Here is a 15,536-nt window from a genome sequence, read left to right as displayed (position 1 = left end):
CCACTTACTAACCTACAATATATACTCATGTTGAGTATATACCACTCACCAGTCACTTTATTAGGTACACCTGTTCAATTGCTTGGTCACACAAATTGCTAATCAGCCAATCACATTTCAGCAACTCAATGCATTTAGGCAACTAGATGTGGTGAAGACGACTTGCTGAAGTTCAAACCGAGCATCAGAATGGGGAAGAAAGGGGATTTAAGTGACTTTGAACGTGACATGGTTGTTGGTGCCAGGTGGACTGGTTGGAGTATTTCAAAAAGTGCTGATCTACTGGGATTTTCAGGCACAAACATCTCTATGGTTTACAGAGAATGGTTAGAAAAAGAGAAAATATCCAGTGGCCGACAGTTGTGTGGATGAAAATGCCTTGTTGATGTCAGAGGAGAATGGGCAGACTGGTTTGAGATGATAGAAAGGTAACTATGTAACTCAAATAACCACACATTACAACCAAGGTATGCAGAATACCATCTCTGAACACACAACACATCGAACCTTGAAGCAGATGAGCTACAGCACCAGAAGACCACACCAGGTGGTGTGTCAGTGTGTCAGCTCAGAACAGGAAACTGAGGCTTCAATTCCCTCAGGCTCACCAAAATTGGACAATAGAAGATTGAAAAAAAGTTGCCTGGTCTGATGAGTCTGGATTTCAGCTGCGACATTCAGATGGTAGGGTCAGAATTTGGTATAAACAACATGAAAGCATGGATCCATCCTGCCTTGTATCAACAGTTCAGGCTGGTGGTGGTGGTGTAATGGTGTGGGGCAGGGGCATTGCTAGGTCTACAAAAGATCTGGGGCTAGAGCCCATAGCAGCGTAGTAAAGAAAGTCATACGCTTGGGCGGGCATACACATGTATATACAGCAATATACGTGTGTGTGTGTGTGTATGTATCCCCAGAGAGCCCCCCACTTACATTAAGGTCCCCAGAGAACCCCCCTTACATCAGGGTCCCCAGAGAACCCCCCCTTACATCGGGGTCCCTTGAGAGCCTCCCCCTTGCATCAGGGTCCCCACAGAGCCCCACACTTACATCAGGGTTCCCAGAGAGCCCCCCTTACATTAGGGTCCCCAGAGAGCCTCCCCCTTAAACCAGGGTCCCCAGAGAGCCTCCCCATTAAATCAGGGTCCCCAGAGAGCCTCCCCCTTAAAATCAGGGTCCCCAGAGAGCCTTCCCCTTAAAATCAGAGTCCCCAGAGAGCCTTCCCCTTAAAATCAGAGTCCCCAGAGAGCCTCCCCCTTACATCAGGGTCCCCAGAGAGCCCCCCTACTTAAACCAGGGTCCCCAGAGAGCCTCCCCTCCCCTTGGAGACCCCTGCAGAGACTCGGGGCTATGGGCTCCAGATTCGGGGCTATAGCCCCAAAAGCCACCCCCTAGCGACGCCACTGGTGTGGGGGATATTTTCTTGGTACACTTTGGGCCTCTTAGTACCAATTGAGCATTGTTTAAATGCCACGGCCTACCTGAGTATTGTTGCTGACCATGTCCATCCCTTTAGGACTACAGTGTACCCATCTTCTGATGGCTACTTCCAGCAGGATAATGCACCATGTCACAAAGCTCAAATCATCTCAAAGTAGTTTCTTGAACATGACAATGAGATCACTGTACTCCAATGACTTCCACAGTCACCAGATCTCAATCCAATAGAGCACTTTTGGGATGCGATGGAACAGAAGATTTGCATCATGGTTGTGCAGCTGAGAACCAACCTGGTAGTAGCAAGGTATACCTAATAAAGTGGCTGGTGAGTATAGATATATATATTGTAACATTGGGGGTTGTTTAGCTTAGTGTAGAGCCTACCAGTGAGCTGAGTCCACACCAGATTTGCCGTTTAAGAACTTGTTGGCTCACGTTTATTAAAAGGAAAAAGAAAACAAGACCGATAACAGAAGAGTTGCCCACACAGGGGCTTCAGTTTCACAGCAGTAATGAACGAAAATACCAAGCCACCTGGCTCTCTTTAGTAGCACTGCTGCTCATGCTTATGCTTTAGCCCTCTCGGCTCTATAACGGAGTTCCTGTACACTCTGTACCTCAGCACTCTTCTAGCTTCCTTGCTGTTCCAGCCCAGAGGCTTGGACCCTCTGTCTGCTCTGACAGACAGACCTGTGCAGACATGCACACTTCTCCCTTGCTTGCCTGGACTCCTCAGGAGGGCGGAGCCCAGAACCATGGTCAGGTGTCTACAAATAGCCCAGCACACACCTGACTAGTCAGTATGCTGGTGGATCTCAAAACCCGGACCCAGGACTGGGGATTTCATCCCACTCGGATCGCTACGAAATCCCCAGGCTCCAGATCTAAAAACTGATTTTCTTAAACAATTAGGAAACTGAAAACAGTTTCCTCCCAAATAAACAAATTCCCTGGAGCCCCTCAACCTGCCTAGTTGAAAACCCTGCGTCCTTCCGCTGGTGGGGTACCACACTACCACAATATATATATATATATATATATATATATACACACACACACACACACACACACACACACAGTTGTGCTCATAAGTTTACATACCCTGGCAGAATTTATGATTTCTTGGCCATTTTTCACTCATGGTTAGTGTTTGGCTGGATCAAAAGTTTACACACCCTGGTGTTTTTGGCCTGATAACATGCACACAAGTTGATACAAATGGGTTTGAATGGCTATCAAAGGTAACCATCCTCACCTGTGATCCATTTGCTTGTAATTAGTGTGTGTATATAAAAGGTCAATGGGTTTCTGGACTCCTAACAGACCCTTACATCTTTCATCCAGTTCTGCACTGACGTTTCTGGATTCTGAGTCATGGGGAAAGCAAAAGAATTCTCAAAGGATCTGGCGGGTAAAGGTAGTTGAACTGTATAAAACAGGAAAGGGATATAAAAAGCAATCCAAGGAATTGAGAATGCCAATCAGCAGTGTTCAAACTCTAATCAAGAAGTGGAAAATGAGGGGTTCTGTTGAAACCAAACCACGGTCAGGTATGCCAACTAAAATTTCAGCCACAACTGCCAGGAAAATTGTTTGGGATGTAAAGAAAAACCCACAAATAACTGGCGAAATACAGGACTCTCTGAAAACATGTGGTGTGGCTGTTTCAAGATGCACAGTAATGAGGCACTTGAAGAAAGATGGGCTGCATGGTCAAATCGCTACAAGAAGGCCATTATTACGCAAATGCCACAATGTATTCCGCTTACAATATGCCAAACAGCACAGAGATAAGCCTCAAACCTTCTGGCACAAAGTCTTTTGGAGTGATGAGACCAAAATTGAGCTTTTTGCCCACAACCATAAACACTACATTTGAAGTCAACAAGGCCTATGATGAAAGGTACACCATTCCTACTGTGAAACACGGAGGTGGATCTCTGATGTTTTGGGGATTTGTGAGCTACAAAGGCACAGGAAATTTGGTCAAAACTGATGGCAAGATGAATGCAGTATGTGATCAAAAAATACTGGAGGAAAATTTGCATTCATCAGCCAGGAAGCTGCGCATGGGACGTACTTGGACATTCCAACATGACAATGATCCAGAACACAAGACTAAAGCCACGTACACACGGGCGGACTTTTCGACCGGACTAGTCCGACGGACTTTCAACGGACTTCAGATGGACTTTTTAACGAACGGACTTGCCAACACACGATCACACCAAAGTCCAACGGATTGGTACGTGATGACGTACACCGGACTAAAATAAGGAAGTTGATAGCCAATAGCTTCCCTAGCGTTGGTTTTTGTCCGTCGGACTAGCATACAGACGAGCAGATTTCTGGGTCCGGCGGAGTTACGACCTAAAGATTTGAAGCATGTTCCAAATCCAAAGACCGTCAGACTTTCGACAGTCCGCTGAAGCCCACACACAATCGGATTGTCCGCAGGACTCGGCCCATCAGGCCAGTCCGGTCGAAAAGTCTGCTCTTGTGTACGCTGCATAAGTTGACCTTTCATTGGCTACAGCAGGATAAAGTGAAGGTTCTGGAGTGGCCATCTCAGTCTCCTGACCTCAATATCATTGAGCCACTCTGGGGAGTTCTCAAACGCGCAGTCCAGTGGCAAAGAAATCATAAATTCTGCCATGGTATGTAAACTTATAAGCACAACTGTATATATATATATTTATATTATAATACATATACATGTTTATTTACAGAGATAAAAGCACAAATGTTGATTTACCCTTACATTTCTTTTTTTAAATACAAGGCTTTTTTTTTTTTTTACAATTCTATAACCAAAGATCTACTTGTTTCTAGTGGTTTATCATAGAAATTAAAGAAGCATCATCATATTCACAACACATCAATAAATACATGTGGCAGGTTTTAGGGGGCAGTATATTTCACAAACAGGTACCCAGCTACAATACTACCACTATACTAAACTTGTGTCAGGGCTCAAGAGCCAAGATGGATTATGCAGCATAAGCAGATAAAAGAGAGCCACATAAAGATATGCAAAATCAGACATTTAATGAAAGTACATAATGGATGATCAGTGATGTACTGAACAATTTCCAAGAAAGTGCTTAATGTTATTGTAGCACTGCACTGGAATTCAAATCTGGCTGTGTTAAACGTTAGTCTACCGTGGACAAGGTCAATGTGAAGGGCTGTATGGTAAATACACAGAGTAGGTGGCAAAGCAGCCATATAAGCAGCTGTATAACAAAATATATATCTTTCTATGGGTTAAAGTGCCAGTACAATTTAAAACAGGGGAAAACATGCATTAGGCTATCACAAGGCCCATCTTTAGTTTGCCACTATACCTATTTACTGTTTAGTTGTGAGTGATGATCTAAATTTAGGCAGGCCATAGACAGTGCGAATTTCTTTCTTGCACGATTCCCAGGGGGAAGTCATTCCCGTTCGGGAGAAGACAATGATAAGCACTGGCGGCAATAGCAGCCACTTGCGATAGTCACAAGCAAATCGGGCAGCCTAGTTGTACTCAAGATCATCTTGGTACATTCAGCCTGCCCAATAATGGTTCAAATCTCAGCTGGTTTCTGCTGGCTTTAGCCTCACATCAAACAGACAAGCAATGTGCAAAATAAATTGTTATTGGTAATTGAACAGAATGCCAACCAAAAGTTTTTTGTGATTTAGATAGATTGTGATAGGGTTAAAAAAACAATGCAAAAAGGTCATGCATTGATATGCCTAAATTCCTCTGTGACCTAAAGTGAAACCAAATTTAGTTATCCATAAAACCCACATATTCTGTCATTATTTAGAACAGTGAGGCTGTTAATATATAAATCTAGATGTATTTGGCCCACTGTATATACATAGCTCCCAATGGTCCTTAATTTTGACTGTACCACTTTTGAAAAGAGGTCCCTCCTTCCTTCTCAGTTGTCCTTTTTGTACTAAACTACTAAAAGTGTTATGCTGCACTAAATCTTTCATCTAACCTCTAAATTACATTTTCTAATCTAAATTGAATCTAAAATTGTTATGAAAAGCCAGTATGAAGCAAATGTATGAAAAAGTATATAATATGTGTGTTGGTACCAGGAGGCAAAAACCAGTGGAAAAAATTCCAATCTGAATACACTAAAAACATAACTCTGGAAATCATCCATTTTTATAGAAGGAAAAAATACTATTTGCACCTTACAGGGTGTATATTACAAACACTAGAGCACAGTGGTTAGCACTTCCATCTGGCAGTACTAGAGTACCTCCTGCTTGGAGTTTTCATGTTCTCCGTGTGCCTGCGTGGGTTTCCTCTGGGTACTCCGCATTCCTCCCACACTCCAAAGACATGCTGTTTGACTAATTGACCAAAAACTACACAAATCAATCTCCTGGGCTGTGTAGTGTGCCTCTATAGAGCTGTGAGCTCTTTGCTTTGATGCTTAGTGATGAATAATGCACTTCTCGCTGCCCTCAACAGACTGTGGAATCTGAAGCACTGTAACACGAAAAGAAACAGAAGGCACATGGACCTAGCACATTACTAGCGCATTATCCTTAAAGATATTTTTTTAAATGCGAAGGTAGGTGTCATCCTCGCAAAGACTTGATAAAAGCATGTCTTATTGGTCCCCCACATGGGTCCATGAAACTGTGCACATCACATGGGACTACCTCTGTGGAGGCATAGGATGGCTAACGCATTTCGAGAAATTCCTCTTCCTCAGAGCCTCTAATTGACCAATTGACTACTGTCTTAATTGGCCTTAGTATCTGAATGTATTAATGTAAATTAGGGACCTTAGATTGTAACCTCCTTAAGGACAGGGACTAATGTGAATGTATAATATATATGTAAAGCGCTGTGTAAATTGTCTGTGCTATACTGTATAAGTACCTGTAAGAATAATATTTTTTTTAGATTTCCATTAAAACAAAGGATGATTAAAGGCTTGGAGTGAAGTGGATCCTCTGTGAGAGAAAAGTAAGACCTGAAGAAGAATAAATGGATGGAGGGTCTGCCTGACTAGGAGAAGGAAGTGGTCCAAGAGAGAGTGAAAAGTTCAGTGTGTGGAGGTCTTACCTGATTGGAGTTTAAAGGTCAGAGAAGCAGGAAGGAAGGGTTGATCCTGTAAAGATTCCTAGGGCTTCATTACAGAATGTGCAGCTGGAAAGGGAAATTATTATTGGGATAAACAATGGACATTTAGGTCATAGGGAAGAAAGGATTGTCCCAGCCGCTTAGCGGGTTTAGGAGATTTTTTGGGGAGGTCCTATGGAATTGTCAAATTGTTACAAAAATTGGGTGGTATGGGACTTCTACTTGGTTGCTGGAGATTCCCAAAGGAACTAGGTTCCCTGGTGCAAATTAAGAGCATGTGAGTCTTGTAACATCTTTGAGTCAGTGTGGTGTGGGTAAGTACAAGGGAGATACCAGTTTAAATAGTGTGTTTAAAGTCTACCTAAAGGCCCCCTTTGTGGTAACATTGTCAACACTATATATGGCTTGGTATTGTTTAATTTAGGATCGGTGATCAATGAGTCCTTTAGTCAAGTGGGAAAAGGTGAGGACTGCTCAATCACTTGTATATGCATATTTCAGCATGAGCTGTTGAGCTTTATGAACAGGTTTATGTTTAGCAAAGCAAAAACTAATCTGGCAAGCAAAAAAAAGGGACCCACAGTTCACCTGCTGGCCAAAAATGAAAACAAAATACTAATAAGCAATATTTCATATTTACCTGATAAAAAAAAATGTTTATATCCACACAGTTCAATTTAAAATGCACCAGACTTTTTAAGCACATTTTGAATGTCTGCTTACAGTGAATCTGCAAGATCTCAGTTGAATCTCTTTTCATTTAAATCGATTCTCTCATTTCTGTGTAAGACCAAAGGATATTTTAGAAAATAAACAACTGTGCTGTGATGTGCTGTATATGCATTGGGTCAGATACTTTTCAGTCCTTCCCTGAATGATGCCTCGTTGAAGTAAATGAAGATTTTGCTTCCTTGGAGGCTATAGATTGAGTCTGCAAACTTTAAGCATCATGGAAGTGATTATAAAAAGAGCAACGCAGCCACAGGGAGCAGATAAAGCCTAAGAAATCTAGATCAAGAAAGTGTCTTCAGGTTGTTTGGGTCAACTGAACAAGCCTTCTGATTGCAGTGGAACACAGAGGGAAGCCAAGTATAGGTTAAGCCTTGTAACATTGTCAAGATCCCAGAAGTTGAATTTTTAAGTTATGTTTCTGTAGGCAACATTCCATCCTCTTGAAAAAAAAAACAACTATCATTTCCTGAAACATTGTGGAAAACTAGATGTGTTTTGCTACACTTACAGATAAGAGGGCAAAGCACTTTGAAGAGCATCTACTTCATAGAAAAAGCAGAGACAGCACCAAATATAGATGCACAGATGCATAATTCACTATTGCAAAATAAAATAAATAGCCCGCTTCTTTTAAGTCTGATTGCCAAAGGGATTTTCATCTCTATTTGCTCATAGAGAAAATTGTGCGTGATTCGGTTGAGCTGTGTGTGATGCAGATAGTGAATAAATAGGACAATGTCTGAATGATGATACCACAAATTGAACCGGACGAAAAGGGTGAAGTGATGGAATAGTTGCTTATGAATGCAAAATAATCACTGCATCATCTTCATGATATACAAAATAGAAAACGTAACATATGAAAGCAGAACAAATAAGACCCGAATAAATGAAAAGCAAGCTTTTCTCATTTATAATCTCTCTGTATTCTATTCTATCCAAAATAAGCAAAATGAGAAAATCTAAGGAATTCAGTTACATTCCTTAGATTCCTCCAGTTCTGGATCAGATATTGCCATTCTGCAAAATGTGCAGTTTAGTTATCTACCATTACCTTGAAAATCATAATTACATTTGGAAATTCACTGCAAGTGTGAAGGTAATGCAGGTTATAGTCATCGGTGTACTGCAGTGCCAGTCACTTAAATGACACACTGGTGTACCTCCACAACACAAATGTGCTACAATGTGCAGCAGTGCACTATAATGCACCATGTCATGTGCTGTGCGTGCACTGTAGAAAATAATGGAGCCCACACCTTTTTATTTGTGTGTTTTGGGGCATTGCAGCCTAGTGATTAGGAATCTGCTACCTAATGCCTCAGTGGAAGAATCACATATGTTGAGTGTAGTGGCGAGTGAATGGACCCTTTTTCATAAGTTGACAATACAAACTTTAAAAAAGCTTACTAAAACAAAGCAAAGTCTTAACACTGGCTTAAAGTATATTTTTAGCCAAAACATTTATTTTTTTTAGAGTTGTGGATGGAGTAGGGGAAGGTTTTGTCCTTGTCATGTTTTAATAGCTTATATTGTGGTGGGATGGTGGAGTGCTGAACCTATAGGCACAATTCTAGTCCTGGTTGGATGTATTTTAATGCTGTGTATAATCACACAAAGTGCTCTATTCGTACAGGAACCTCAGCCAGAAGAAGAGTAAAAGAGGATAGAACCAGGCCAGCCCAGTTCCAAATAATTTTATTATTCATTGCATTCATTAACAGCAGACAACCACTTCAGAGGTTCCAGAAGTCCCCCTTCATCAGGGCTACAGAAACATGTATCAAGGATAAGTATGTTCAGCACACAGTTGCATGTTAGAAAAGTATGATGATCAATAAAAAAAGGAATATAACCCATTACTATTTCAAATTATATAACATGTGAGGTACAAATGAGAATTTATAAGGCGTGTTCAAGGATCGCCAAACTGAATCTAGAGTACATATCACAGCCAAATTAAAAAGATTATTTCAAAGATATCATAAAAACATCTAAACATGGATTACATTTAATACCACTTCAATAGATAGAAATTTCCATTAAAGTTTATTGGCTATTGTCATATTGTTTGTTTTTTGTTTATTCCCCTCTACATCTACATCTAAAGTAACATTTTTGAAATTATATAACTAGCCACCTATCAGCAAAAAAATAACTGTCATTTTTACATCTAGAATAATAAAAATAAACAGTAGTGGTTGTAAGATTGATTGGATGATAGTATGTATATGAATGATTGTATGTATATTTTATCAATGTTAGTCAATCTTATGTAAATAGTATGTATTTATGTATAATTGAATTTGACGCTGTCTACTGTACATTATCATTTTGTTTGCAGATGGATAAGATGATTATACTGTATACAGATCTTAAAGCGGAAGTAAACCCCTTCCATTTAACAGTTTAAAAAAACGTTACATTTCCGGCACATGCTGGAAACGTAGCATTCCCATTGGTTGGGCTCTCAACCAAACTTTCAAACCATCCAGTGGCTGGTGTCATAACTGATCACATGTGCAGCATCATGGCAACTGTAGACTTACCGACTTACTTAGACTTACTTACCACTTACCGACCGCCGCACGACTATATACGTCCTGACGTTGAAGAGGGATATCTCGGCAATGGCAGCAGCTGCTGCCACAACCGAGATATCCATCTCTTCAGGCGGCGTTTCGGTTAATGATAATGGTGGTCTCTGCGGCAGATTTGCAGCTCTCCCGCTCCCTCCGCCACTTACCAGAGCCATTGGCAGCGGTGGAGGCGATCGGGACCTATCCGTGTCTGGGTATGGAGATGAATGAGGCGAAGATGGCCCCCATCTGTCTCCATACCATAGCAGGGCAGAAGCGACGTCAAAATGTCATTCCGCCCATACGTCTTAAAGGCACATTTTTCTGTTGTCATTTTGTTCAAATTACAAATTTTTTTTTTCTTTTATTGCATTTTAGTCTAAATATGAGATCTGAGGTCTTTTTGACCCCAGATCTCATATTTAAGAAGACCTGTCATGCTTTTTTCTATTATGGGATGTTTACATTCCTTGTAATAGGAATAAAAGTGACCATTTAAAAAAAAAAAAAAAAGTGTAAAAATAAATAGAATTAAATAAATAAGAAAAATTTATTTTTTTTTAAAGCGCCTCATCCCGACGAGCTTGTGCGCAGAAGACCCGCATATGAAAATGGTGGTCAAACCACACATGTGAGGTATTGCCATGATCGTTAGAGCGAGAGCAATAATTCTAGCCCTAGACCTCCTCTGTAACTCAAAACATGCAACCTGTAGAATTTAAACGTCACCTATTAAGATTTTTAAGGGTAAAAGTTGATGCCATTCCACGAGCGGGTGCAATTTTGAAGCGTGACATGTTGGGTATCAATTTACTCGGCATAACAATATCTTTCACAATATTAAAAAAAATTGGGCTAACTTTACTTTTATCTTATTTTTTTATTCAAAAAAATGATTTTTTTCCAAAAGAAGTGCACTTGTAAGACCTCTGTGCAAATACGGTGTGACAAAAAGTATTGCAATGACCTCCATTTTATTCCCTAGGGTGTTAGAAAAAAAAAAGTATAATGTTTGTGGTTTCTAATAAATTTTCTAGCAAAAAAAACTGTTTTTAACTTGTAAACACCGAGTCTGAAAAAAAGGCCCGGTTTTAAAGTGGTTAAACAGAGGTCAAGATGGCAGCATCCTTTGCTGAAAACGATAGTAGGGTTTACTTCCACTTTAAGCTGGCCATATATGGATTGAAATTTGGCTGATTCAGTGGGTATTGGCCAAATTTTGATCCAGGTGTGGCCACTGTGGTTGAACAGAATCGATCCATTGATCGAATTCTGTTAAGCCACCTTTTTGGTTTATTATTGCTTGATCATTGTTGCGGGCAAAAGATTGCAGCACTGATCTGTGTACTATGAAGGTGGCGAGTCTCCTCGCTGTCAGAATACAACAAAACAGTGGGGAGGATTCCCCCATCCACCTGAAATGTGTGGATGGGGTATTCAGGTCAGTTTTTTTGTTCATCCAGGTGGTTGAACAAAAAACCCTGACCCATGTCTGGCCAGCTTTTCTTTTCCTTGTACCCCTAATGAAAGGTGATGTCTGGAACCCTTAAAACATTTTGGACACTTTTATTGAGTGCAACGAATAATAAAAGGAATATGAACACAAATCAGTGGACTGGAGCTCTCAACCTTTACTTCTAGGTTTTATTGCTGTTTGTATCTCCTTTGGGTAGTTATAACCTCACTATTTGTCCTATTTGTAGGAGAGAAAATAAGAGAGATCCAACATTTTACAGGTCTCGATGGCACAGAACAATGTCACTCAACAATGGGGACATTTGTTATGTGCACATATCAGAGGTGGGCTTTCTCTGAAATTTTTGGAAGGTTTCGACTTCCTGATGTATCACTGAGAGAAGGAAGTGAAGGAAAACATCTCCCCAATGGAGACACAGAATAAAAATGTGGCAATAGTTTTAGCCCTTCTTACTCTATTACAGACACAAAAAAAATGGCTTTGACATTAGAATTAACGCAATAATGCCTTCAAATGTTAATGAAATCCAGTATTTTGTGAGACTTGGGCCTCTAAGTGCATGGGCTTATACTTCGCTGAATGTATTCTATATAGCCTCAACTACTTGGCCATAATATTTTGCATGCAATATACAGATTCTATACAACATGATGTATATGAAATCAAAGTTTACATACTCTTTGCTCTTGATTTTAGGGATGATGCTGTTGACAACATTGCATGTCGATCTTCTGTCTCTGTTAGTCCTGTGAAAATGAGTAAATGCGTGTTGATACAGTGACAATGAGTGCAGAATTTAGCATTAGTTGCATAGGTGGTGATTGCAGAAGTGCGCATCATTGCAGTGGTGACACATGCAGAAGCAGCAAGTGCAGATTACTATTAGTGTAGTGGTGGTGAGTGCAGGGTTCTGTCACCATGACACAGTCCCCCAAACCATGCAGTAGTGATTCCATTTTACAGGCCAGGCAGTATCTACTGTGCCTGTGTGGTTGAGGTGCAGCTCCTGGAGGATGTGCAACTATTTGGTTACATGGTCAGCAGGGTTGTGGTGATTGACCAGCAAGTTTATTGATCTGTGTCACAAGGTAGGAGATCAGCCTAGGAAGCCATACTATTTTCCAGGAAACCACCACCACCATAGTTTAACCATTTATACTCTTTTTTTGCTTTCCGTACTTCCAAGGAATCTTACTTATCACACCAATAGCATTAAAATTGTATGCATTGCCAAAACTTTTTTTTTTTTTTTTAAGCTTTGGAAAGAATAGGGAGGTCAAACCTCCTGTCTCAGAGATGCAATAGGAAGTTAGAGGGAATATAAAGTGAGACAGCTGCCCTTGCCCCAATGGAAATGTTTGCCTTCCCTTTTGATCTTGTGGCAACTCTAATCTTTTTGACTTCCCCTCACTTCTGTCACCAGTACAATTAGAATGGTGAATCTCCGAATGGAGAAACACGCTGCAATAAAAACTTGACAGAAGATTTATTCCTTTGCCGCTCTTTGCTCACATATGTAAAAAAAAGTTTTGCCTAGAGATATACAATATATTCAGAGAAAGCTTTGCATTCTGTGAATGAAGAAGGTGCAGGTGAATCTCCCAATCTTTCCTACTCTTAAGGCAGGACTTTTTCTGAATGGAGAAGGTGTCAAGCAAGAAGTCCCAGCGCATGTTCAGTGCCAACCGCAGAATGCAGGGCTAATCAAGAGCAAAAGATTTGACATACACTTCAGCAGCCAGAGATGGGGCACTCTTCATTGGAGGTAACTTATTTTTACTGTGGAAATGTACAAAAATGATCTTTGGTCATACTTCAGCTTTAGGCCACATGCACACTGTATTCTCTATGATGCTTTTTCTCCTACAGTTTAGCAACCAAAAAACGGGGTAAAAAGCTGTGTTTTTGCATGTGCGTTCATGCTCATCACGTGTCTGGCATTAATGCAGTCTATTGGCCAGAATGCTAATTTATTCTGGATATTAGTATGTATTAACACTTGAACACCCATAAACACAGCTAACAAGTGTTTTTTATGCTTAAAAAATCCTCTCCTGAATGCAAAGTTAGTGACTGTGGACTGATTTAAAAAGTTATAAGTTACTACAGCTGAGTCGTCGAATTCTGTGTAAAAACATAAGGATTGCAGCAAGTGAGAGCCTGGGAAAATGAAGAGGAATCTAAAGGTCCTCCTGCTGGCTCAAAAGAACAATGCAAAACATTAAAATACAGTAACAGGACTAAAAAGTCATAAAACATATTTTTGGAAACTGGAAATCAACAAATCCATTTATGATGGGTGCATGGTTGCTGAGGATGCCCAAAATCTGCCTGAATTGTCAAACAGTTTAAGTTTTAAACCTTTTTCTTCGTTTGGGAAGGCAGGTTAACTTTTAAAACCTTAGACTCCTGTATTGACTGGATGGCCAATATACCCACTGTGGTATTATCAAGTGATTCACTCCATGCAGACAGCTGTAAGACAACATTGTTGGACATCTTTATTCAAAACAACAAAAAGAACAGAAAAAGACATCAAGATGTATTCCCCCCTACCCACCTGCATCCCCACCCATTTTCTTTTTGCTTCATTGCATGTGAAGCTAGGGGCTGCCACCTCAGAGGCTGCATCCCCCATTTTCTTTTTGCTTCATTGCGTGTGAGGCTAGGGGCTGCCACCACAGAGGCTGCTCACCACAACAAGCACCAGTCCATGCACTCCAGCCCCAATAACTCAATAATTCAGTCTAGAGGATGTCTTTTTGAAATCTGCTTGCAGAACTTTAAACAGGAGAGAGGTTAGGGCATGGGACACTGCAAAACACTGCACAATAACAAGAGGATACTCTTCTCTAGGCTCAAACTCCAGAATTCTGCTGACGATGGGGAGTGGTCAGTACTCTGAGACTCAGTGAGAACCCTCATTGTCCAAGCTACCTCTGGCACTTTTATCCCAAAAGCACCCACTGTCACCAAGAATCAGTTCAGGGTCATTGCTCACAAGTCCCAGGTCAGCTGCACACCTTCCAGCTTTCTCCAGACACAGTCCAGTGAGGGAGACAATCCTTCACCAGACTCGATCCCTGTGGTGAAGTCCTACAGCAAGCCCCTTAGAAAATGACACCAGTTCCTCAGCCATGACACCACTGAGGCCTAAAGAACAACTACACAGTCCACAGGATACCCAGGGCCAGCAGTACCCCTTAGGGTTTGAGACCCTCCTGGGGAGACAGAACAATCTCTCCAGGGCTTTAGACTATTTATCATCACCCCCTGTCAGCTTCTGTACACTCCTCTCCTGGGATTGCCCAGACCATGATAAATATTCAGGCTAATCATTTGAATTTCCCTCCTTATGATCTGGAGGCTTCATCCAGAGGCAGAGGGAAGCAATCAAACTCCCAGCCCATGAACCCTGAACAGACCAGAACAAACAACCACTGCTCCCTTGATTACAGAAGGCACCAAAAACTAAAATTGCCTAGCATCCTGCTCTATGAGGGTGCTACATCTGCATATATTTGAAAACGTATTGTCGTGTTTGAATCACATTATTTGGTGGCCTTTAACCACTTCCAGTCCAGCCAATTGTCAAATGATGGCTGGGCAGAATGCTGTGACACGATCTGTCGCCGACTGTGTCTACTGCGCTATGAACTCAGAAAGTTAAATGAATGGCATCTCAGAGCCAAATAAAGTGTATATATAACGACATACCATATAATTAAATATTAGTATGAAAATGCTATTAAGCACTATATACAATGCATATATATTATACAAAAGTGTAACCCAATATACAAAAAACCAATGCAGTACACTGCATATAGTGTGTATATGGTGTACAAAGCTATAAGAAAAAACACCAAAACATGTGAACAGTGATCCAAATATAAATAAAAAAGTAAAAAAAAAAACTGATAAAGTCCAAAAAGTTCTAAATGGAATTAACACTACAGAGAACCATAATGTCAAAGTCCACCAACATTGTTGGAAATTGTGGAAAGAGTGAGAAAGCCACCACCCAGGGTCTTAGGGGGCTTACCAAAGATAGATGACTTGGGACGACTTATGTCGGCCAAGTCGCAAAAAGGTGTGAGACCAACTGGTCACGAGGATAGAACTCCTTAAGCGGCCATGCTGAATCGCAGATTGGAGTAGAAGATAGGTGAGGGAGCTGTGTAGAGGCTTAGAAGCAACCAGAATA

General features: G+C 40.9%; 1 protein-coding gene across 2 annotated transcripts in view; it reads right to left on the bottom strand.

Annotated features, from left to right (window-relative positions):
- The window catches only part of ERICH6B (glutamate rich 6B), a 277,532-nt gene that overhangs the window by 161,624 nt on the left and 100,372 nt on the right, over nt 1-15,536 (bottom strand). For both annotated transcript variants that reach the window (XM_073614158.1, XM_073614159.1), the window contains exon 5: nt 12,007-12,075. In XM_073614158.1, the coding sequence (XP_073470259.1) occupies nt 12,007-12,075 (69 nt within the window). The remainder of the gene's footprint in view (nt 1-12,006; nt 12,076-15,536) is intronic.

This window comes from Aquarana catesbeiana, linkage group LG02 (assembly GCF_042186555.1).
Source record: "Aquarana catesbeiana isolate 2022-GZ linkage group LG02, ASM4218655v1, whole genome shotgun sequence".
Lineage (NCBI taxonomy): Eukaryota > Metazoa > Chordata > Amphibia > Anura > Ranidae > Aquarana > Aquarana catesbeiana.
Note: the sequence above shows the minus strand (reverse complement) of the source record. Positions and strands in the feature narration are given on the sequence as shown.